This window comes from Lipotes vexillifer, unplaced genomic scaffold (genome assembly GCF_000442215.2).
Source record: "Lipotes vexillifer unplaced genomic scaffold, Lipotes_vexillifer_v1.1 scaffold418, whole genome shotgun sequence".
Classification (NCBI taxonomy): domain Eukaryota; kingdom Metazoa; phylum Chordata; class Mammalia; order Artiodactyla; family Lipotidae; genus Lipotes; species Lipotes vexillifer.
In genome coordinates, this window is record NW_006798629.1 from 2,369,488 (window position 1) to 2,395,210 (window position 25,723).

A 25,723-nucleotide genomic window follows, 5' to 3' on the forward strand; every position below is an offset into this window, starting at 1 on the left:
ATTAGTGATGTTGAGCAGCTTTTCATGTGCTTCATGGCCATCTGTATGTCTTCTTTGGAGAAATGTCTATTTAGGTCTTCTGCCCATTTTTGGATTGGGTTGTTTGTTTCTTTAATATTGAGATGCATGAGCTGTTTATATATTTTGGAGACTAATCCTTTGTCCAAAGATTTATTGGCAAATATTTTCTCCCATTCTGAGGGTTGTCTTTTGGTCTTGTTTATGGTTTCCTCTGCTGTGCAAAAGCTTTGACGTTTCATTAGGTCCCATTTGTTTATTTTAGTTTTTATTTCCATTACTCTAGGAGGTGGATCAAAAACGATCTTACTGTGATTTATGTCAAAGAGTGTTCTTCCTATGTTTTCCTCTAAGAGTTTTATAGTGTCTGGTCTTACATTTAGGTCTCTAATCCATTTTTTTTTCTTTTTTTTTTTTTTTGCTGTACGCGGGCCTCTAATTTTTATTATTATTATTATTTTTTTGCGGTACATGGGCCTCTCACTGTTGTGGCCTCTCCCGCTGCGGAGCACAGGCTCCGGACGCGCAGGCTCAGCGGCCGTGGCTCCCGGGCCCAGACCGCTCCGCGTCATGTGGGATCTTCCCGGACCGGGGCACGAACCCGTGTCCCCTGTATCGGCAGGCGGACTCTCAACCACTGCGCCACCAGGGAAGCCCTCTCTAATCCATTTTGAATTTATTTTTCTGTATGATGTTAGGGAGTGTTCTAATTTCATTCTCTTACATAGAGCTGTCCAGTTTTCCCAGCACCACTTATTGAAGAGACTGTCTTTTCTCCATTGTATATCCTTGCCTCCTTTGTCATAGATTAGTTGACCATAGGTGTGTGGGTTTATCTCTGGGCTTTCTATCTTGTTCAATTGATCTGTTTCTGTTTTTGTGCCAGTACAATGTTGTCTTGATTGCTGTAGCTTTGTAGTATAGTCTGAAGTCAGGGAATCTGATTCCTCCAGCTCTGTTTTTTTCCCTCAAGACTGCTTTGGCTATTCGGGGTCTTTTGTGTCTCCATACAAATTTTAAGATTCTTTGTTCTAGTTCCATAAAAATTACCATTGGCAATTTGATAGGGATCACATTGAATCTGTAGATTGCTTTGGATAGTATAGTCATTTTCACAATATTGATTCTTCCAATCCAAAAACATGGTATATCTCTCCAACTCTTGGTATCATCTTTAATTGCTTTCATCAGTGTCTTATAGTTTTCTGCATACAGGTCTTTTGTCTCCCTAGGTAGGTTTATTCCTCTTGTCTCCCTAGGTAGGTTTATTCTTTTTGTTGCAATGGTAAATGGGAGTGTTTCCTTAATTTCTGTTTCTGATCTTTCATTGTTAGTGTATAGGAGTGCCAGAGAATTCTGTGCATTAATTGTGTATCCTGCAACTACCAAATTCATTGATTAGCTCAAGTAGTTCCCTGGTGGCATGCTTAGGATTCTCTATGTATAGTATCATGTCATCTGCAAACAGTGACAGTTTTACATCTTCTTTTCAAATTTGTTTTCCTCTTATTTCTTTTTCTTCTCTGATTGCCATGGCTAGGACTTCCAAAACTATGTTGAATAATAATGGTGAGAGTGGACATCCTTGTCTTGTTCCTGATCTTAGAGGAAATGCATTCAGTTTTTCACCATTGAGAATGATGTTTGCTGTGGGTTTGTCATATATGGCCTTTATTATGTTGAGGTAGGTTCCCTGTATGCCCACTTTCTGGAGTTTTTATCATAAATGGGTGCTGAATTCTGTCAAAAGCTTTTTCTGCCTCTATTGAGATGATCATATGGTTTTTCTTCTTCAATTTGTTAATACGGTGTATCACATTGATTGATTTGCATATATTGAAGAATCCTTGCATCCCTGGGATAAATCTCACTTGATCATGTTGTATGATCCTTTTAATGTGTTGTTGGATTCTGTTTGCTAGTAGTTTGTTGAGGATTTTTGCATCTGTATTCATCGGTGATATTGGTCTGTAATTTTCTTTTTTTGTAGTATCTTTGTCTGGTTTTGCTATCAGGGTGATGGTGGCCTCTTAGAATGAGTTTGGGAGTGTTCCTCCCTCTGCTATATTTTGGAAGAGTTTGAGAAGGATAGCTGTTAGCTCTTCTCTAAATGTTTGATAGAATTCACCTGTGAAGCCATCTGGTCCTGGACTTTTGTTTGTTGGAAGGTTTTTAATCACAGTTTCAATTTCATTACTTGTGATTGGTCTGTTCATGTTTTCTATTTCTTCCTGGTTCAGTCTTGGGAAGTTATACCTTTCTAAGAATTTGTCCATTTCTTCCAGGTTGTCCATTTTATTGGCATAGGGTTGCTTGTAGTAGTCTCTTAGGATTTAGGATGCTTTGTATTTCTGCGGTGTCTGTTGTAAATTCTTCTTTTTCCTTTTCTAATTTTACTGATTGGAGTCCTCTCCCTCTTTTTCTTGATGAGTATTAGAGTATTTTGTATTAGATGTTCTTTTTTTTTTTTTGTTTGTTTGTTTGTTTTGCGGTATGTGGGCCTCTCACTGCCGTGGCCTCTCCAGTTGTGGAGCACAGGCTCTGGACGCACCGGCTCAGCGGCCATGGCTCACGGGCCCAGCCGCTCTGCGGCATGTAGGATCTTCCCGGACCTGGGCACGAACCTGCGTCCCCTGCATTGGCAGGCAGACTCTCAACCACTGTGCCACCAGGGAAGCCCCCTGTTACTATATATATTTTTAAAATATATATTTTTAGTGGCTATTCTGAGGATTATAATAAAATCTTAACTTAAAAACAATTTGGCTTGCATTAATGCCAACTTAACTTCAAAAGATATATATGGCATCTTTGCTCCACTATAGCTCTATTTCCTGCAGCCTTCTTTTCACTTTATAGAATTACATCTTTACACATTACAAGCCTATAAAATTTTATATTATTGTTTTTTGCAGCTTTCTTCTAAATAAGACAGGAAAATAAAAGTGTTAAAATACATTTTTTACTGTCTTATATTTACCTACATACACTTGACTCCTGAACAACATGAGTTTGAACTGTGTGGGTCCACTTACATGCAGAATATTTTCAATAGTAAACACACTATTATAGAATCCATGGTTGATTGAATCTGTGAATGTGGAACTGCAGACATGGAGGGCTGTCTATTGGACTTGAATATCCACAGATTTGTTGTGTGTCCTGAACAGTGCTCTCCAGATACTGAAAGACAACTGTAGTTACCTTTCTTTTTTTGTGTGGGTTTGAGTTACAATCTAGTGTTTTCATTTTTGCCTGAAAGACTCCCTTTAGCATTTCTTGTATGGAAAGTCTACTAATGATGAATTCTCTCAGTCCTTTTTAACTGGGAATGTGTTAATTTTTTCATTTTTAAAAGGATAGTTTTTTTTTTTTTTTGTGGTACACGGGCCTCTCACTGTTGTGGTCTCTCCCATTGCGGAGCACAGGCTCCGGACGTGCAGGCTCAACGGCCATGGCTCATGGGCCCGGCTGCTCCACGGCATGTGGGATCTTCCCGGACCAGGGCACAAACCTGCATCCCCTGCACCGGCAGGCGGACTCCCAACCACTGCACCACCAGGGAAGCCCTATTGATAAATTTTAAAACATTTTTTGTCCAGTTAATTCTAATGCCTAGATTTCCTCATGGACAGCTTCTATTGACTTTCTTTCCTGTATATTGGCTATGCTTTCATTACTGCTTCATTACTCTCTCATTACTCTTTTTTTGTTGAAAACTGGACATTTAAAATAATATAGATGCCCTCCCTCTCCAGGGTTTGTTGTTGCTACTGTTTGTTTTGTGACTTTTATGAACTAATTCTGTAGAGTCTATATTCTGTCATGTGCAGACAAAAAGCCTCTGCTTGGTTGGTTATCTTAGTGTTCAGCTAAGGACTAGATGGAGATTTCCTTAAATACCTACTACTAATATGCATGTCTTCCAGTCTTTGCTGAGGCTCTGTCTTTTTTGAGGCTTGTCTTGTAAAATATGGCAGGCAGTTTAAAACTCTTGTCTATGCTTTTACTTCCTACTTGGGTTAATCAAGATTAGTCATAGGTGAGAAATTAAGGCTTGTTCAGGTCCTGGGCATGTATACAGCCTGCACATGTGCATGCTCTTCTGTTTCCCCAGGAGTATGTTTGAGCTTTTCAAAACCCTCTATAGGTTCTCATTCTTCAGCTCTTTCTTATATTTTTTGTAGTAGTCTCTTAGGATGCTTTGGTCCTCTTGTCATCCCCACATGCTTTCACTGCCTCAGTCAATTGTGATTTTAAACAATTGCTGCTGATTGTTTTTGGCAAACACACTGAGGATGAGTTATTTGCATAGAGTAAGCTCTGAGTCAAGTCAAATGATGACAAGATTTGAGAATGGAGCTTTCTTCAGGGACTTGCAAGACAGTTCACATAATGACAATTCTCCGGGGATAGATAATTTTAGGGAGGTCTAAAGTCATCCTTTTTCCTGCAGAGGCTGCTAGACTGTTGACTGCAGAGCTAGCATCACTATAAAATGTTTGGTTTTCAAGGCTACTGCAGAGCTGAAGTAGCAGAGTTGGAAGCTGAAGTAGCTCTACTGCAGAGCAAAGTTGGAAGTAGGCCAAGTTACAAGGCCATGACCACTTGGTTTTACCTACTTTGTTTCTCTTCAATGTTTCTCAGATTTTTGCAAGCCTTTGGTTAATTTCCAGCATTTTAGAAAAGTTGACTTTAACAGTTTTTGCCAGTGTTCTCATTCCTTTTACTGAGGAGCAGATTTTCAGAGATCCTTACTCTGCAATATCTAATCTTTTCTTCTGCAATATTGAACCTGCTGTTAATCACATCCAGTGTACTGTTCATTTTAAATTTTGTATTTTTCATCTTCAGAAGTTTGATTTTTAAAGTTATCTTCCATGTCTGTATTTAACTTTTTGAACATAGGCAATGCACTTATAACATTGAGAGTTCTTGCCTACTAATTCCAACATCTGTGTCAGTTCTGGGCTGGTTTCAATTGATTTTTCATTTTATTATGGGTAGTATTTCCCTACTTATTTGCATGCTTGCTGTTTTAGTTTCTTAGGGCTGCCATAACAAATTAGCCGAAACTTGGCAGCTTAAAACAACGAAAATCCATTCTCACAGTTCTGGAGGCTAGTTGACCAAAATCAAGGTGTTTGCAAGGTCATATTTCTTTCCTCCACTGTTCAGCATCAGTTTGAAATAGTCCATTATTCTGGCAGTCTGCCTGGTGGGCGACAGGCATATATTTATTTTCGGTTCAGTGTTGCATTGAAGGCGCGGCTCTTTGGGCTCCTAGCTTTATTGGGGAGAACCACTAGTTTTCCCCACCTTGAACAAGCCCTAGGTTTTGTTTCCTGTTCCATAACCCCGTGAAAAGTCTAAGCTCATTTATTCAGCTCAATAAATGCTCTCAGGTAGAAACTGGCTTTTGCTCTTGGCATACTCTGGGATTCAGCCGTTATTCTTTTGACAGGAGAATTCTTTACTTTCTTACTAGCTCATCAATGTATATGACTTAAAAGTATATACATTATCCAGGATATTTTCCTATTCTCAGTGGGAGTCAATCCAAGACCCACACTGACACATTACTGCTCCTTTGTAATATTTGTTTTAGTGTATCTGCTATTCCAGTATCTTTATGTCTAGATTATACATATTTGTTAATACCTTCTTTTAATGAGGCCCCAGAAACTACTTTTTTTCCTAGTGTCCTTCTCTGTCCTGTGAGCTCACTCTAGATCCAGAGGCCAAGCATGACTTTACCCACTACTTCCCTATTACTCACAATTCTTTGTTCCTCAAGCCCCCTTTCTTCTCTCTTAAGGTTAACAATGACTCCTTTATCTAACCCTCACAACCTGTGAGGTAAGAATAATCCCATTTTAATAGAAGCTTGAGGCTCACCAAAGCCTTATTATATATGGTTATATCATTAGTGAGCCAGAACCCATGTCCTTTAAAGTCTCATTACTTCAAATGAACACCAGCAGCTTCCTGCTTCTAAGGTGTCCCTTCATTCTTATGTGTCTTCACCTTCCTCATTCACAACTGATGCTGTGCTTGCAGATCTTTTAATTTGTTGTGATTTTCCTATCTAGATGTGATTGTCCTTAGTGGTTAAATAAGTTGCTTTTAAAATTACTTCCAGCCCCATCTTTTTCCCCTAAAACCTAATTCAACTCCAGAATCACCTTAAGCAGGGAAGAAAAAAAAAAAAAAAAAAAAAAAAAAAAAAAAAAAAAAATATATATATATATACATACACACATATACATATACATATTCTTAAACAACACTGACCTTTTATAGACTTTTCCTTCCCCATCTCCCTTTTTTGGGGTATGTTGGTTTGTATATATGTGGACTCACATATATACAAACTGGATTCTGAGAATATAATCAACAAATATTTGACAGATAGTTGAGACTGATGTGTGAAGTACTGTTAGGCTCCAGTTGGAAAATGGTGAACTTGAGTTTCATGCTCACACATCTTACAAAACAATCAAAGGAATCTTTTGAACATACAGTGAAAACTAGCTCCACATCAATAAGGCTCTCATGCTAATCACCAGTAGGAAGAGTCAACACATGGCACCCATGCATACAATTTCAGCCTCTTTTGCCAAAATTAGAATCCTGAAAAAAACTGGATGTAAGTTGTTTTCCTAACCTCATCTACCGGTATTTCTACTATGCTTCCATTTTAGGGATACTTCACTAGGGTTTAAATTTCCTTAGTTTGTTTATGCTGTTTTTCAACTGCTCCTTTTTCTTTCTCCAATAACTATTTCCTCATTTCCCAAGTTCCAAGTTCCTGCTCCCTACTCCCTTAAGCCTATAACTCTTTGTAAGGATTTTCTTATAGTTTTTTTTTAAATGGGTCTGAAATGAAACATTCATAGCTTCATCTCAATCTCTTTTGGATAGACTCTCTTCAGCTGCTTTTCCCCTTCATGGAACAGAAAGGAAAATAACCTTTGTCAAGTGTCTACTTATTAAATTACCTTCTTAAACTCGACAAAAAATACTGCAGGTGGTAAATTGCTACTCACGGAAATAAAGTGACTTAATGAAAGTCACACAGACAAAACTGGGATTGAAGTCCCAAGTAAAAAGCTCTCAAGTCTTTCCTCTTCCCCATGCTGCTGCTTCTAAGCCAAGCCATCTTTTTATCCAGGGCACTCAGGCATCTTAGGGATATTTCCTTTTCTCACCACCATATAACATTTCTCTTACTCTTTCCTCCAGTCCTTTCCTAAAACTTCTGTTTAAATGACCTTCATGGCCCCATCTGGAAAAAAAAAAAAAAAAAGATCTTGCCCATTCAGATCTAGAATTCCATTTGGGATTGATTCTAGAAGTCATTCTGAAGTTGACGGGGACACTCCTCCTTTTCACAAACTAGAGACAACCCAGCAATTGCAGAAGGCAGTTATGTCATTGCTTTCTGCATAAGGAACACTTTGCCTGACTATACGTGTCATCTATTTTATTTATTTATTTATTTTATTGCTGAGTTGGGTCTTTGTTGCCACGCACAGGCTTTCTCTAGTCGCAGCGAGGGGGGCAACTCGTTGCAGTGCACAGGCTTCTTATTGCGGTAACTCCTCTTGTTGTGGAGCACGGGCTCCAGGCACGTGGGCTTCAGTAGTTGTGGCTCGTGGGCTCTAGAGTAGGCTCAGTAGTTGTGGCGCACAGGCTTGCTTAGTTGCTCCTCAGCATGTGGGATCTTCCTGGTGCAGGGCTCGAACCCGTGTCCCCTACATTGGCAGGCGGATTTTAACCACTGTGCCACCAGGGAAGCCCCCATACGTGTCATCTTAAAAACGCTTAAATATCATCTCAAAGCAGTTCATTTTAGTTCCCATTAATGTCCTTAAACATGTTGCCCTTCTAGTAACAACAGTTCCTTTTTTTTTTTAATTGGAGTACAGTTGATTTACAACGTTGTTAGTTTCAGGTTCCACTTTTGTTCAACAACATTTTTCTGAACAGCACCATCTCTCCAACTACTGAAAGCTGGTAACTTTATGTCTAGGAATCTGAACACTTATTTATGCTCAGATTCATTATGTTTTTGTGTAAAGGTCTTCTTCATCACAGTTCACCGCTTATTCTCATTTCCTCCAAACAGATATTACAGGAACCCTTCTTTAAAGCCAATCTCTCTCTCAAACTGTCATGTCTTGCTCCTCTCTCTTCCTTCGGTTCTCCAAGACATATGGATATACAGTGTTGTTTTTAAATCTCCCTCCAATTTCCCATCTTCCTTGAAGCCCTTTGTTCATTATTCTATTCTAGCTTTCAGCTTTATGTAGACAACCACTTTCAACAACCCCGATTGCAGCTGACAGCACATGCAACCCGAGGTCCAGGAAATAGAACTATTAGCTCTGCATATCCACTTTTTCGCCATGTCTATTCCATTGATACTCTTCCAGGGCCTCTTATTATCCTATTTCCTGAGCTATGCACGAATAGTTGAGAAACACTGGGTACTTCCCCTTCATTTTCTTCTTCCTTCATGCAAATTCACACAGGTTAAGGAGTTAGTCAGAAGGCACCATTTATCAGGATGAATCAACTGTCCAAGTAATTAAATAACTCAAATCAGATAGCAAGTCAATGGCAGGGCAAAACCTGCAGCCACTACTTACTGTCCTCATTTTCTAGAAAATTTTATTGTGCTGAGCTCAAGGGATGTTCACAATAATAAAATCAACAAAAACGGCATTTCCTACTCTGCAGCACAGCAATTAAAAAAAAAAAGGCAAAGAGTAGTACCTATGTTTTTTTTCTTTGTTTTATTTTGTTTTTGCGTTACGTGGGCCTCTCACTGTTGTGGACTCTCCCGCTGCGGAGCACAGGCTCCAGACACACAGGCTCAGTGGCCATGGCTCACGGGCCCAGCGGCTCCGCAGCATGTGGGATCTTCCCGGACCGGGGCACAAACCCATGTACCCTGCATCGGCAGGCGGACTCTCAACCACTGAGCCACCAGGGAAGCCCTCTAAGATATGTTTACCAAGCTCTCTGCAGAGGCAACTAAGATCAAAATACCAACATATTATTACCCTTCCACTGTAACTACACAATCATATTAAATGCTTTTCAAATCACACAGAAGAAACACAATGCTTTTTCTTTTTGCTGAGTGAGCTTTGGCTTGCCACATGCAAATAAAACATTTAGAAGTCAGTGGATTGACTATTCTGAGCCCCTGTGTTTCCAGAGCTATGGTCACACTCTTTATGTGTGTAGGTACACAAAGAAATTTTCTAATTTAAAAGAGGAACTGAACCATATGTTCTCCTAAGAGAACAATTCAGTCTACTCAGTTGGCATGTTCAATACCAACCCATGCTGCTTTGCTGGTACAATAATAATTTAAAACTCAGCAGAAGAATTATTTTACTGATTTCTCTTCTGCAGAGTGTAAACAGATGGACCAGCAAAAAAGTTAATAGAAAATATTAATAACCAAACCACAAACAAAAGAGGTCATTCAGTTTTGAGGACTATCATTTATACAGCTATCAGGTTTCCAAAATATTTTCCACACAGTCATCTTTTGGTCCCATCCAATAGCTCAGATATTAACAATTGCCATTATGTAAATGAGCCAATAGGCTCACTCTATGCCTGACACTGATTCTTCACCAGCTCAGGCTCTGTCCAACATATTAGGTGTGTGAACCTTACCTTCTGAAACCTAAATCCCTTTACCTAAAACGTTAGGGGATTAGAAATGAAGGCCTGCCAACAAAATTCTGATTCCAGGTACGGTGCCATGTTTGAAATCAGAATATTCTAACATAAATTTTGCCTATGATTCCAGCAATATTAACTCTCATAGGTATTATAAATATACAATTATGTTCCTAAAAACTTGGGAAAGTCAATTTTTCCTAACAAACTAAAGGATTCTGAGTCCTTTTTTGTATACCAAAGAAAATTTTGGTAATACAACCATCCTTCAATCTGTTCAGCGCATTATGTTAAGATTTTCTTAAGATTTTAATAAAGCACATATCACAGGTTCATCTGAATCATGAACAAACTACAATCAGATTTTTAATACCTCAGTTTTCAATCAAAGGGTTTAATGTTGGTTAGCTATTATCCATTTAATACATTAATAACACGTATTTTTCTTCACAGGGCTGACTTAGTTTCTTTTTAACACACATAACAAACCTAATAAGATGAACATTAACAGTGGCTTTCTAATTTTTTAATCACCCATACCTATAATATATTCAGGTTTTAACTTTGACCAGTTAAAAATTTACCTAACTGCACTCTTAGAAAAAAATCAAAGTTTGTATTTTTAATTGAAAAGGCATTAAAACATTTTTTAAATGTCTGCTCTATGGAATATATGTTAGTTATAAAAAGTTCAATTCTTGATTCTACAAATATGTAACACTCAGAAGCTGCTTCATAAAAAATTACTTACTTTTCATTATTTGTAGTTTGTTATTTTAATACTAAATTCAGTATTTTAAACACTAAATTGCTTAAAAATGAGGAATAAATTAGCCCCCCCTTGAAATCTGAATTACTGTAAATCTTCTAATAATGCTATCAATACTACATATATTTAAAAAATATTTTTAAGCGGCCTGATTTCTATTTATGAAGTTAACAGCATGCTTTGATATAAATGGTTATAAATCTCGAGGATCAATTTTTAAAAATAATCTTTTAGGTAATGTGCAAGCAGTCTTATGCAGAAATGGGAAAGGCTTCTGCCTAACCAAAGAACACACTACACGAAACACAGATGAAAGAAGAAGAGTACTTCAGAATGGAGCAATAATTAGTTCACATGAACCATACAGGCTCCTACAAGGGCAAATAAAAACCACACGAGGACTTGGATTTCATGGAAATCTCAAACTGAAAAAATTCATTATTCCAGCACCTCAAACTATTTCTGTGCCTATAGATGACTTATGTCAATTCCTTATCTTAGCTACTAACGGACTCTGGGAAGTTCTGGATACAAAGGAAGTCACTGCACTGACAATGACAGCTTTTCAAGTATATAAAGAAGCACAGTGTTCTATCACAGGAAACAAATTGTCACCATCCAAAGGGTCTCTGCTTTTCCCAATCGATGAACAAAACACATCTAAACCAGAAACTAACATCCACATAGTGTTTCAGTGCAAATCTGAAGAACGTGTGTCAACTATAAATTCAAGAGAAAATTTGTCAGATTCAAAAGATTCTATTCATAACCTTAAAAATATAGGAACATTTCCACCAAAAATGACTAAGCATGATCCTTGCAGTGAGAAAGAAACTGATGGACCAACCAGTGTAGATGGTGTGCCAAAAGACTCAAGTGAAAAAGAGAAAGGATCATGCACTAAGCGTTTCTATGGAGGTGCTGCTGAGTATATCAGCCGTGAACTTGTAAGTGCTGCTTTGGCGGCTGGCTCCAGAGACAACATTACAGTCATGGTCACACTTTTCAATGGAAGCGAGTATCTCCAGAGAGCAAAAACATGAAGACAATTCTTCAGTGAACCAGATGCTAGGATAACATCAACACCACACAAATCATTTTTAAGAATGTAGTAAAGGAAATATAAAAGCCGATTGTGGATTGTGGGTTATACAGTACCATTTATATATGTTCACTGTTTAATGCCAAAAAAGAGAAAAACCAGTACCTGCTTTTTGTACCACTTTATTCCAACCTGAGCACCTCAATATAAAACTAAACACTGGTGAACTGTTTTCCTTACTAATTTTGAATTACTGTAAATGTACAAGTTCTGCTAGCAGTTCAACATTTAAATAGATTAAATCATCTCTGACACATGGTAGATTTCATATAATGAAAATACCTAAAACAATTAGTGCAATATACTGAACTGATCAAAATAAAGTGAACTTTGGAAAACAAGGCTGCAAGATTGTTACTAACATATCCAATACTTATGTTACAAATTACTGGTACATTGTTTATTATGGTTCTAGCCAGGTAGGAACAATTCAAGCCCCTTCCTTTCAAAGGGGGAGAGAAGGAAAAAATTAGCTGTTTTAGTAACTGTACATTTTGTATACTTTTAAGCAACTCTTAAATATTACAGAAAAGTAATAAACATATATGGAGACTACAATGCAGTACCCTATTTACAGTACAGCTGAAGATCGAATTTGAAATAATCAAGTTTGAATGTACGTAATTGTTAGTGCATTGACTATTTCTATGTCCAAAGGGCACAAAAGCCCCTCCCTACGCCCAAACAACAAAAGCTATGTAATGGCCAGCAGTGATTAAACAGAAATCACAGACACCTGGTTTGTTTCATTTTTGTTGAAGAACTTACATGTTTGAAGGGAACACTATTCTTCAAGATGCATTTTATCAGTTTTCATATTCCTAAAATAAGACAGGGTTACATATGATTTTTTTTTTTACCCCATTTAAAAAATAACAGGACTAGCTATAATTTAGATGCCATTGATGTTCATTTTTTCCCCCTGAAGATGTGGGAATGTTTCCTTGTGGCTAATTTGTTAAAATGTGGAATGTGTACTTTAAATAAGGATACTAAGTGAAATTACAGGTGGCTTGGATATCGTAGCTAAGCATAAATATCTTTAGAACCTCCTTCCAAAGAAAGAATTTTTTTTGGAAAGCCCAAATGAGTAAGTTCCAAATCTTTTTCACAGAACTGGCTGGTTAACTGTGGGTTCAGAGTCATCTGTTTATATCCCTGGTGAAGAGAAATGAGTCCCGCTAACATTCCAAGGAAATAAGTGTACACAGAGCTCTCATCTTCCCCTTTCACTGCTGAAACATTAGTCAGAGGGTCACATGCATGTTATTAAAAGTTAAGTTCAAAACACTTAAAATAATTCTGTATTAGAAACTTGACTATCGTAAGTCTCTTCTTTTTGGAAGTCATACTGGGCTGGTTAAATGCTCCAATTCCACTGTTATTAACAATTAGGAAGCAGAAGAACATTCCAGTTAGTTTAAACTGGAGGTTTAGTTACTACAGCACTGACTCCTGGTTGGCTGCGTGGGTTCAGTAAGGTCTACTCCTCTTCCTCTGGCAGAATTTGCTCCTGGATTCTGTGGTTCATTCTTCGGCAACTTTTTAGCTGAGAGATAAATTATCAGAATAAACACAATTAGAATAGCTGCATTTAATTCTTTATATACATTCACTTAACAATACCAGAAAAGTTGTACTTTAAAGAAAATCTAAGTAAGTTCCTAAAGATAATGGCCAGCCATTATGTTTATAATAAAGAAGCTCAGCTCCAACCCATCAATGTTCTCTGGACTGCCACAAACTTTCTGGAACAAGTCAGGATATAAACAAATACCATCACCCCAGGAGAACTTGTCCTCTACTGTGCAAATTATTACCCCACATCACAACAGACTGTACCTCCTATTTTCTTCACTTACAGACTTTACCCTTCAAACATCTATCATTTTCCTCTCTTGTGGCTGATTAAGAATCCTAATCTGATTCATTAGCAGCTCTTTTGAGATAGTGCCTTCAGGATCAAGTCCCTCTCATTAACAGGGACTTGATCCTGAAGGCACTATCTCAAAAAAACATTTTCCAATCTTGAGCCAGATAAGCACGGCTTGCCACACATTTGGACAAAGCCCCACAACTGGTAGTTATGGCTTTAGTTTTGCTAAGCTCTTTGGAGCTTAACAGCTGTTCTCTGGAGTATGGCTCCCACTGATGAGAAAATGTACCAGCTAGATGTAGTTTGCTTGGATCCCAAAGATCCTTGATGTGTTGGGATTCATTAAACATTAAATACCTTTAAGAGCACCAACTGTAAGGGTGGCTAGACACACTGGTTTCTATCAGCCTTGGGGATACATCACTGAGGTAAGACTCTAGCTTTACCTTAGCTGTGAGGTTACACAAAAGCTGAACAAGATCTACCTCAAAATCTAAATGCCTAGTTGTGTTCTGGATCTTTTACAGTTTCTTTGTTGTAATATTCCACGACAGCATTAATCATCTTTAGAATCCTAGATGCTGGGCTGGGCAATCGATCTGGGAGCCAGGAGCACTGAGGTTTGGGAAGAAAAGCGTTCCCTTGGGCCACTTCTCTAGGAATGGCTCTAGGGATGGTACTGTAAATGGCAATAAAATGGTAAATTTCCAGTCAAATGTATTTACAAACAAAGCCCCGCCAGGACAAAGAATAGGCTAACATTACAAACTTTATTATAATAAATACCAAATTAGGTTTTGGACTAAGTGATCATTTCTCCCTTTGGCATACTTCTGGCAAGGGCTTTTTTTTTTTTTTTTTTTTTTTTTTTTCACAATTGTGGCGTCTCCTGCTGCGGAGCACAGGCTCCGGACGCGCAGGCCCAGCGGCCATGGCTCACGGGCCCAGCCGCTCCGCGGCACATGGGATCTTCCCAGACCGGGGCACAAACCCGCGTCCCCTGCATCGGCAGGCGGACTCCCAACCACTGCGCCACCAGGGAAGCCCTGGCAAGGGCTTTTTGTAATTAGATCTGAGTGAAATTAGGAGGCTGAAAGAATTAAACTGGAATGAGGAAACTTTAACTTGTATTGGTTAATTTTTATTGTATGAAGATGAACTACAACCTATCTTCAGGGGGTCTCAAAAGAAGTAGTTTCCCGTCTCCTATCTTAGTGAGTGCTACCCAAAGCGAAGCTCGTACTATCTGCTTTGTATATAGATAACTGCAGCTTACCAACCTGACCCTGAATTGATTAGGACTGTGAGAAGCTAAAAACCCTGAATCAAGTTAAGGAAGATGTGCAATGAAAAAAGCCACTGAAGACCTTATCAAATTAAAAGCAGATGATAAATTTATTGTAGACTCCTACTAAACAAGTGTACTCTACTTGGGAACCCATCAAAAGTACAAATATGGGGCTTTCCTGGTGGCGCAGTGGTTGAGAGTCTGCCTGCCGATGCAGGGGACACGGGTTCGTGCCCCAGTCCAGGAGGATCCCACATGCCACGGAGCGGCTGGGCCCGTGAGCTATGGCCGCTGAGCCTGTGTGTCCGGAGCCTGTGCCCCGAAACAGGAGAGGCCACAACAGTGAGAGGCCCGCATACCGCAAAAAAAAAAAAAGTACAAATATGAGTTCACTGTGTGATTTATATAAGTTACTAACGGAGAGGTTACAACTCAATTTACACTTGGAGTTTCTTTCAAGGAAAGAAACATTCTAATTTTAGAAAAGTAAATGAAAGCTCTAATACGTAGGCTACTTTCTGACTGAAAGAAATAACCTTATTAGCAAGTCTAAATAAAAGGTACAAATTAAATAAAGCCCATCTGGTGGAGTCTTAATAGCATCAGAAAGGTTTAAAAGTTCAGCTTGATTTGAAGGCCCTATTATCTCCTTGCTTCCTAACTTTTCAGATGTGGCTGTGGGTGTGATCTGTCCCATTTATTAAAAAAAACAAAACAACTATATATTTGTCTCATAATCTTTCACAACTATGCTAGTATTTCCCTAATAAAATGCAAGCCTGAGTTTCTCAGGAAAATATTTTACACAGGCAAGTTTTTCCCTAAATGAAGCTGCCACTAAACTCTCTCACCTAGTGAAAAATAATATGACAGTACCTGCAGCTCTTATTGGGTTTTCTTTAGCCTCTGAATCAGCTGTTCACTGGTTAATTTGTATGACTTCAGTATAAAAGAATACTTATTTGGGACCAAGGATGTGGACACCCCAGTTAATAATCACTGCTGTATAAAAGATGTTGTGGGATGAGATGAGCGCTTGGCACACGGACATTGTGGACGCTGCAGACTGTGAGAGCCACCACAGTAGACCCCTCCCATGGGATCTGTACTTGAAAACTACTAGGAGGCGGCTAGGGTCAATAAAAATATTTTAATTGTTGCTATAGAATAAAGGAGGCTTCAACTTCATCACCTATAATCAACGACTGTGCAACAGCAATCATTATTAGTTAAAAGTACTTCGAGGAAAGGTAAGAGCACAATGTAGGATCAAATGACCATCAAGGCAATAGAAAGCCTGGATATTGTTTTGCTTTCCCTTGTTCTCTCTGTGCCTCAGTGCTTTGAAACTTTCTCCATTACAATATTTGCGTTAAAACAATTTGTTAAATCTGTATGTACAATGTACTTGTCTGTGTTATAGTTGTCAGTAATCAATGATTTAAAAAGAACCTGAAAAATAAACAAAAATAGTGTTCAGAGCAATGGAGAGATGAAAATATTGATCAGTAAGAAACAAATCTCATCATGGCTATATGTTGCACTGAAAAACATTACTGAGTTTATCTTCCTTTTATATTAAAAACTATAATCTAATAGAAAAACATGTATTTATCCAAAATTTTCAATGAAATCTTTAGAAAATCTATCTGCTTGAACTATCAGCTCCAAGTTCAGGCTTTCAACTCACCTAGAAGAAACTTAACTAAACTGAAAGCACTGCAACCTAATGGGTAATAATTTTTCAAATTTAACAATATGCCTAACAAAGTAATGCTTCTGGAAGAAATCTAGGATAGTAGTATAATCATTAAAAACAAAACAAAATTCCAAGAATTAAAAAAAAGACACAGTCAAACCAAATATGCCCCCAGTGTAACTTGTTCTACCTATATTTTTACTGTTTGCAAAAAAGTTAATCTTACCTATTGCCATGAATATTTCATTTACATTCATCGATGTTTTAGCTGATGTCTCCATAAATAATAAACTGTTGTCATCTGCATAGGACTGTGCTTCCTGTTTATAGAACAAAAATTGAGATATATCCTTTGCACATACTATTACTATACCTGCCTTATTTTTGTTATAGAAAAAAAGAGGCTTCCTTATTACTACTCCAACTTGATCACCTACAACCAACAATTGTATAATAAGCAATTATTTATAGTTAAAAGTAAAACACAGGTAAGAGTACTGCGTAGTTTATAATTTCCCTTTTGCCTTAACTTCTTGCACTATCCCATCCTACTTTATCTGGTCTCACATTAAATCTACTTTCAGATGATGAGTTTCGGAGAGAGGGACGACAATCCTAAATATAAAACTCTCTTTGATCTTTATGGCAATTTTACCTATGCTCGTTATTTATAAGGAAGGTAAAGGGAAACCAAATGTTTAACACTGGCTTCAACCACTAAATGGTACCCTTGTATTTAATTCTGAATGACTTCTACAAGCAACATTTTAATTTTGAATATGTCATGAATCATTCCTTTGAAAATTCTACAAGCAGCATTTTAATTTTGAATATGTCATGAATCATTCCTCTGAAAATTCTATTACTACTTTACGTTGTCATGCTTCACAGTTTATGTGTATTATTGCCTTTGATCCTCACAGCTGTTGTGAAGAACAACCAATTATCATTCCAATTTGATAAAGAAAAAAATGAGGTTCCTCTGAAATGTTATTTGACAGGGCCACTTGTGACTATAATGTAAGTGTGCTATCTGCCTCTCTATGCTGAGGAGGTAACTATCTTAGAAAGAGTAATAGATACTATACCTCACACGGTTGTCACCAGAATTAAATGAAACCACATGTGCAGATGCTCAGTTTACTACCTAATAGTGCAAGAAATATTAGTGCCCTTTCTCCCAGTACATGTACTCCATCATCAAAAAAGAACATTAACCCATCACTGATATTATACATATAATGGCCATAACCAAACTTCTCTGGTAGAGAAGCTGAAGAGCAAGAGGAGGGGAAGTTTTAAAATGTCTAACTAGAGACACTGCTTTATTTTAAATGACTGTACTTTATTTTGCAGCTGGGAACACTCTTAATTAGCTATATTAGATAACATACACACTGGATTTTTTTAAGCTTTTATTTTTGAAGGCCCTTTTAAGAACCACCACATATATGTATGTGTGTATGTGGGTATGTATATGTGTGGTGATATATATAGGTAGATTAAAAAAGTTAGGAAGGATACTAAAGTTATACGTGGGGTTGGAGGGATTAGGGTAGGAGGCAATCACCTTTTGCTTTATATATTTCCACACTGTTTATGAACAATTACTTCTTTTGTAATTGTTTAGGTCAACAAAATCTTTGAATCAACTTATATATTACAATTAAATAAAGATATTAGAAAATTCAGGTTTATCATGAGATTTTATTACATAGTACACATCTGTCTAAAATTTTTTTTATCATTTGCATCTTTTTAAAATTGTAACTGTAATTCAAGTGTGGGTACAGAAGAAAAATATGCGCCTCCAAGTGAAAGTTAAATTCAACATACCTGGAAATCGACAGCTCTTTTATTTGCGAGGTCAGCCTTGTTTCCTGACAAAGCTATAACAATGTTAGGGCTGGCCTGCCTCTGAAGCTCTTTAACCCAGTTTTTGGCTCTGGCAAAGGACTCCTGGGAAACAAAGAAACAGCTATTCGGCACAGGCTCAAAGAATGGCTAGGGAGCGTGTCTGTGAGGCGAGGCTTTAAAGACTGTCCAGTGTGACTCCTGGAAAGCAATTCTTAGCACTACTGTAGTAGCTGAGACAATTGCATCTTATTTTTTAAAATCAGCTTCTCTATTTCATAAAAGTTTTGGCAGAAAAGTCATGCTTGGCTAACAAAAAAAGATTAAGAAAAAAATCTTTTCTATAACTGAAATTCTGAATACCAAAAATGGATACTCAAACAAGTTTCTTTGCAGAATGCATTTCTACTTACCTCGTTTGTGATATCATATACAACTATGGCTGCTTGTGCTCCTCTGTAGTACATTGGTGCTAGGCTATGGTATCGTTCTTGACCAGCTGTATCCCATATTTCAAACTTTACTGTTGTGTCATCAAGACACACCGTTTGAGTTAGAAAAGCAGCTGAAAGAAGAAAATGTCTGCAATAAGTTGATCATTTTCCTACTAATATTTTAATACTACAGAAAACACCTAGAAACCTGATATACTGCATACCCACAGTTAATAGTGGCTTTAATTAAATACCTGTAAGATCTATGCTTCAAAGCTAGATAAATATATGCTTACATATAAAAACCTTCATAGTAAAATCACAGCTTGAAAGTGTTTCCTACATTCTTAAAAAGTGTGTTGTAATATTAAATAAGTTTTTTAAAGTTCTTAAATTGCTTTACAAATTGTGTATTTAAAAACTTTAAATTGTAACATGACTTAAGAAATATATATATTGATATTCTTTCTTTCTTTCTTTATTTTTTTGCGGTACGCGGGCCTCTCACTGTTGTGGCCTCTCCCGTTGTGGAGCACAGGCTCCCGGACGCACAGGCTAAGCGGCCATGGCTCACGGGCCCAGCCGCTCCGCAGCACGTGGGATCCTCCCGGACCGGGGCGCAGAACCCACGTCCCCTGCACTGGCAGGTGGATTCTCAACCACTGCACCACCAGGGAAGCCCATTGATATTCTTGAAAAAATGGGGGGAAGGTGGATCAGCATACCTATAACTACCATCTATACTGACAACAGCATACCTCTTGTTCCATTCTCCTGGGTTTAACTGGCATAATCTGGGAATTTAGTCCCAGTCCATTACCACTAAATCAATATATTTTTTATATTATTCCATCAAAACATCGACACTAATTTTAATAATCGTATTACCTCAACCTAGACTTAATTTGTTTAATAGAGATTCAATATTAACTCCTAGCTTTCATTCGTTGCCTTATGGATTTTGTGATTTGTACTTTTTCCATCTGTTCTTTTCTGAAATTTTAATCTTAATAATAAAGTAGCATTTTGTAATGATATTCCTCCTTTTAAAATTAAGAGATTGCTGTCACATCCTGCAAAGAATTACTGTATCATTTATTTTCTCAGTTGCTTCCTGAGAACAATATGAAGTAAAATGTCTATTATAAGTATGATTCTCTTGGCTCTAAGAATAAACATCAGGAAAGACACCACGTGGATACTTCTGAAAATAAGAAATTGACTTATAAGAGGTACATTATAATCAAGTGAATTGAACTTTAAAATATAACTCTTAGAGTTAAGTTTTTAGATGTTGTTAGCTGCACCAAAGACCTACACACAGCCATTTTCCCCAGCATGCTGGCCAACAGTAAGAACACCTTAACAGTTCCTTTCCTTCATTAACTTTGGTAGTTAAACCCTGCTGCTCTATCACTCAATACACCTTTTTCTTTCAGCTCAAGGTGTACTCAACTCCTCTGAAACTGGCATAGAATTAAGTTATAAAGTTTTCAAAAACTCTGTCCTCGCATGCAAGAGAATTATGATCCAATCCTGTAAACTGTAGCAGTTTACAAGTGATGTTAATCTTAAGAGATTTACTAGTTAATACCAATGTGCTGAATAAACCAAGTCTAATTTGATTCACATCTCTTCTATATTAGACATAACATTTATTTTCTGTGCTATTTTTATTAGGTCAACTGACTGCTGTACTGGCTTTGGTATCAACAAACTATAATCTTCTCAATTTTGCAACCATCATAATTGGAAATTTCTTTATTTTGAGTTAATTCTATTAGGGTTCTGTGAATTCTCACAATTGGCTAGGCATATTTAAAATATACTCCAAACTTCTTTTACCATCCAAAATTAGCAAAAATATCCATTTTAAAAAATCCTGTATTTATGATAAAGGATACCAAGAAAGTACTATGTCACTTTTTCCCAGTCACGAAAAGTTCTCCTGCAAAATCAGTATTTTTATTTTTATTTTTTTATTTTTTTGCGGTACGCGGGCCTCTCACTGCTGCGGCCTCTCCCGTTGCAGAGCACAGGCTCCGGACACGCAGGCTCAGCAGCCATGGCTCACGGGCCCAGCTGCTCCGCAGCATGTGGGATCCTCCTGGACCGGGTCACGAACCCGTGTCCCCTGCATCGGCAGGCGGACTCTCAACCACTGCGCCACCAGGCAGTTAAGAATCCGCCTGCCAGTGCTGGGGACATGGGTTCTAGCCCTGGTCCGGGAAGATCCCACATGCTGCGGAACAACTAAGCCCATGCGCCACAACTACTGAGCCTGCGAGCCACAACAACTGAAGCCCACGTGCCACTACTACTGAAGCCCGCCCGCCTAGAGCCCATGCTCCACAGCAAGAGAAGCCACCGCAATGAGAAGCCTGCGCACCGCAACGAAGAGTAGCCCCCACTCACCGCAACTAGAGAAAGCCTGTGTGCAGCAACGAAGACCCAACACAGCCAAAAATAATAAATAAAATAAATTTTAAAAAATGTATCAAGTGTCCATTCCATCCTTAAGCCTGAAACCTGCATTTTGCACAAAGCTCTTAGGCAATCTCTCTAAACCTAGAAACCAGAAGAGAATGTCCACCATCACGATTATGTAATATCACTTCAGATATTCTTAAAATAATTAAAGTAATAAATTATTGGAAAGAGACATTATTTGGAAGAGGCAAGAAGCCTGAAATGAAAATCCAAAGGCGTCAGCTAAAATAAAGCAGATAGTAAATTCCTTAAATTGGCTGGAACAGATCAAAGAAACAGCCTTACAATACACAGGCAGTGCCCAGATTTCAGTGTTATGCTGGGAGGAGACTGGATCCCTATCAAATTAACAAAGAATAAGAACAATCAATTCACTCAACTCCTCTCAGAAGCCATCCTTCATCACACCCTTTTAAGCCGGTCCTACCTTTGTGCTCCCAGAGCTCCCTATGCAAGAACATGTTTCACACTTTATAATCACTGGTTTACATTATCTTCTCCTAGACTAGGAAGTTCCTTGAGAAACTAGCTATTCTTGTCCATATTCAATATCTAAAATAAATCTCAGTTCATATAAATGTCCAAAAAGTTTGCTGAAGTCCATGAAAGATATGTACAACTATTTGAGGGCTATTTTGACTAGATACAGTTTCCAAATGGGAAAAAATAGGTATTTCAAAAGGCCTCTCTCTACTCAAGTTATGTAACAAACACAATCTCAAAGTACCAACAAGATCTTTTTACCTGGGTAACACCATACTGTTAATGTGATATGATAAAAAGAGCATAATTGGGGGTGGGGAGGAGAAAAAAGACCAATATTAGAGGCCAGTGGAATGAGTTTTAGGGTACAATCAAAAACACATTAGAACTACTTAGAAGTGCTGTAGTGCCACAAGGGCAGAAATATGGGAATAGGATAACCCAGTATTATAAACATTACATAACACAAAGACCATCAAGATTTCCCAAAGTTCTCAAGGTTTCAAATACTACCGAAGTATTTAACTTCCCCCATAAAAGTCAGTTAAGTACAGCTAACATCTTCAAATCCTCAGTGCTTCTAAAAGTACACTACTAGTCATTTACAAAGTTGTAAAAATAAATTCTAGCACTCAAAATATAAACTACTACATAAATACTGTAGCAACATTAACCAACCACCAACTTACCTGAATCTGCAAAACCACTTTAATTTATCCAAAACGTCTATTTTCTGGCTAAGAACCATCACTTTCTTAGACCTCTTCATTTTCTCTTCACTTCCATCACCAGCACTAGCAGTTGGTTTTCTTTTCGGGCCCACATTTCACAAAGAAACAGCTTTTATCACTTCGAGAGTTACTGTGTACGCGACGACAAGTAAAGAAAAACAAAGCTGCGTTGAGATGCAGGTGCTGGCCTGTCTAATAGGCTTCCTCTTTGGGCTTCCACGATCAGTTCTTATTTGCAAGCTTGGCAGTAAGCAAGTAACACTTCAGTCTCAGCAAAACTACAAATTACTGAATGACAGACCTTGGGGTCAGCTGAGAGTTGGTGAAACTGTAAATGTTAAACCTGCAAATACCAAAGGCCTATAATGTGTAAGACCTTGATAAATAGTAAGCAAGGAGGAGACACTGCAATATACTAGGCAAGGGAAAGAACATCCAAAATCAATAGCATTAACCAAAGGTTAACAACTCATAAAAAAAAGTTTAAACTAACACCTAAAATGATTCTACATGAACTAAACAGAAGGGCAAAAAAGGAAAAACCAAGGAACCAATATCATCCCAACCCTCAACTTATTATTTTATCAAATTTGATAGGAAAGAATTACTTTATTAGAACTGACCAAAAATCCTATAAGACTATCAGGTTTGATTATATAAAAATTAAAGACTTCAGGTTTGTAAAACATGTATCATACACTCAAAACACAGGGACAAACCCATTTAGAAAAATTTCTATAGTGGATGTTATGAGATTAATTTTTAATATGTAGAAAGCTCATATAAATCTTAACTCCAAAAGCATCAAAGATAAATGTGTAAGAAAATCCACAAAAGGCATGTAACACAGAAAAAAATCAACACCACTAGTAATCAATGAAATCATCCTCACAGCAAAAATAGTTAAGTATTATCCCTTAACTTAGCAAAATTAAAAAATGAAAATAAAAGAGTGTAGCAAAAACTCATGCTCTGCTGGAGATACTGTATAACTGTTTTGAAATAATTTTGCCAACATGTGGCAAAGCCACGAAAACTCTATTTGTTAACCTAGTATCTCATGGAATCTCTAAAAGATGATATGGGAGCAGGAGCGTAGGGAGAACACACCTTTAAGTTCAAAGTATTTTTGTATTTAATAATAAGAAATAACCTAATGTATAAGTGAAAAGGCACTGATGGCTTGGTTAAGTATTAAGATGCAACTAAATTTAAAATACTAATAAAATGACCTCTTAATTGCCAAAAAGTAAAAAAAAGAAAAACAAAAAAACCCACATACATACACACACACACAAATATATATACATATATATACATACATACATATATATATATAAAATATTTTTTTTTCATGACTACGTTCTCCCTTACATAAAATTTCCACCGAAGTGGTAGATTTGATGCCCTATTAAAACTGAAAGGATATAGTTGTTAGAGAGGGGAAGAGCCTTGTTCAACATCTCAGATGCTGATCACAAGCTTGTGATCATAAAATCCAAGTTAGAGGTTGTTTGGAAGTGATGTGTAGGGGAAGCAAAGGTTTTTAAAGCCAAGTAATTCAATGGTTGAGTTCGATGGATCTGGATCAAACTTCAGGGAGAAATATGGCAGAAACTGACCAACTGGCACCAAGAACAAGGTATCAAAGTTATCTGTGAAGGTAGAAATTGGTTTGCTGGGAAAATGAGTATCAGTGGCAGCAGTATTATAATACAATACAATGAATTTTATCAGACAGATGAGCACTGACTTCAGATGATAAAATCGTACACAGACAAAGATATATGGATGGTCTATGGTAGTGGTCCCCAACCATTTTGGCTCTGGGGACCAGTTTCATGGAAGACAATTTTTCCACGGATTGGGGGAGAGAGGTTCAGGAGGTAATGCGAGCCATGGGGAAAGATGGGGAGCAGATGAAGCTTCGCTTACTTGCCTGCCGCTTACCTCCTGCTGTGCGGCTCGGTTCCTAACAGGTCACGGACCGTTACCAGTTCGCGGCCCGGGGGTTGGGGACCCCTGGTCTATGGGACTTCCCTGGTGGTGCAGTGGCAAGAATCCACCTTACAATGCAGGGTAGGTGGATTCGATCCTTGGTAAGGGAACTAAGATCCCACATGCCGCAGGGCAACTAAGCCCGCGCGCCACAACTGCTGAGCTCACATGCCTCAACAAGAGAGCACGTGTGCTGCAAACTACAGGGCTCACGCGCTCTGGAACCTGTGTGCTGCAGCTAGAGAGAAGCTCAGGCGCCACAAGAGCCTGAAAGCCGCAACGAAAGATCCTGCATGCCGCAACTGAGACCCAAAGCAGCCAAAAATAAATAAAATATAATAAATAAATGATAAATCTTTAAAAAAAGAATATATGGATGGTCTAAAAGCCAACAAAGGCCAAAATAAAAGCTGAGGCCATTTTTTATTTTCAACTGTATATGTGTATAGAAGAGAGTACCCAGTAGACCATGGCAGTAAAGAAGATGAAGACCACGTATTCTTGGAAGAGTTACAGTTCAACTAACGCAAGGAGGAAGGTAAGAAAGGGGATAAAAATAGACTGGGGCAGAAAGGAAAACATACACAGTGATTAAGCCCAAACAGAAAACACTCCAAAAGCCTGGCAAAAAAGTAAAAATTTAATATAGAGATCATATATAAAAGATGGCTTCCCTGGTGGCGCAGTGGTTGAGAGTCCGCCTGCTGATGCAGGGGACGTGGGTTCGTGCCCCGGTCCGGGAAGATCCCACATGCCACGGAGCGGCTGGGCCCGTGAGCCATGGCCGCTGGGCCTGTGCGTCTGGAGCCTGTGCTCCACAACGGGAGAGGCTGCAACAGTGAGAGGCCCACGTACCACAAAGAAAAAAAAGAAAAAAGAAAAAAGATGGCCATACAGATGGCCAAGAAGCACATGAAAAGCTGCTCAACATCACTAATCATTAGAGAAATGCAAACCAAAACCACAATGAGGTATCACCTCACACCAGTTAGAATGGGCATCATCAGAAAATCTACAAACAACAAATGCTGGAGAGGGTGTGGAGAAAAGGGAACCCTCTTGCACTGTTGGTGGGAATGTAAATTGATACAGCCACTATGGAGAACAGTATGGAGGTTCCTTAAAAAACTAAAAATAGAATTACCATATGACCCAGCAATCCCACTACTGGGCATATACCCAGAGAAAACCATAATTCAAAAAGACACATGCACCCCAATGTTCATTGCAGCACTATTTACAATAGCCAGGTCATGGAAGCAACCTAAATGCCCAT

General features: G+C 38.1%; 2 protein-coding genes across 3 annotated transcripts in view; one reads left to right on the forward strand and one right to left on the reverse strand.

Annotated features, from left to right (window-relative positions):
- Positions 1-11,535, forward strand: part of PP2D1 (protein phosphatase 2C like domain containing 1) — a 16,733-nt gene extending 5,198 nt beyond the window's left edge. Inside the window, exon 2 of the mRNA XM_007470643.1 lies at positions 10,727-11,535. Coding sequence (XP_007470705.1) covers positions 10,727-11,535 — 809 coding nt within the window. The remainder of the gene's footprint in view (positions 1-10,726) is intronic.
- Positions 11,536-11,709: 174 nt separating this feature from the next.
- RAB5A (RAB5A, member RAS oncogene family) overlaps positions 11,710-25,723 on the reverse strand; it is a 35,666-nt gene continuing 21,652 nt past the window's right edge. Inside the window, exons 3-6 of one of the 2 annotated variants that reach the window (XM_007470613.1) lie at positions 18,725-18,876; positions 18,294-18,416; positions 16,684-16,777; positions 11,710-13,143 (exon numbers count right to left, since the gene is read on the reverse strand). In XM_007470613.1, coding sequence (XP_007470675.1) covers positions 13,028-13,143; positions 16,684-16,777; positions 18,294-18,416; positions 18,725-18,876 — 485 coding nt within the window. In that variant the 3' untranslated portion in view covers positions 11,710-13,027. The remainder of the gene's footprint in view (positions 13,144-16,683; positions 16,778-18,293; positions 18,417-18,724; positions 18,877-25,723) is intronic. The other variant, XM_007470614.1, reaches the window with a different exon arrangement.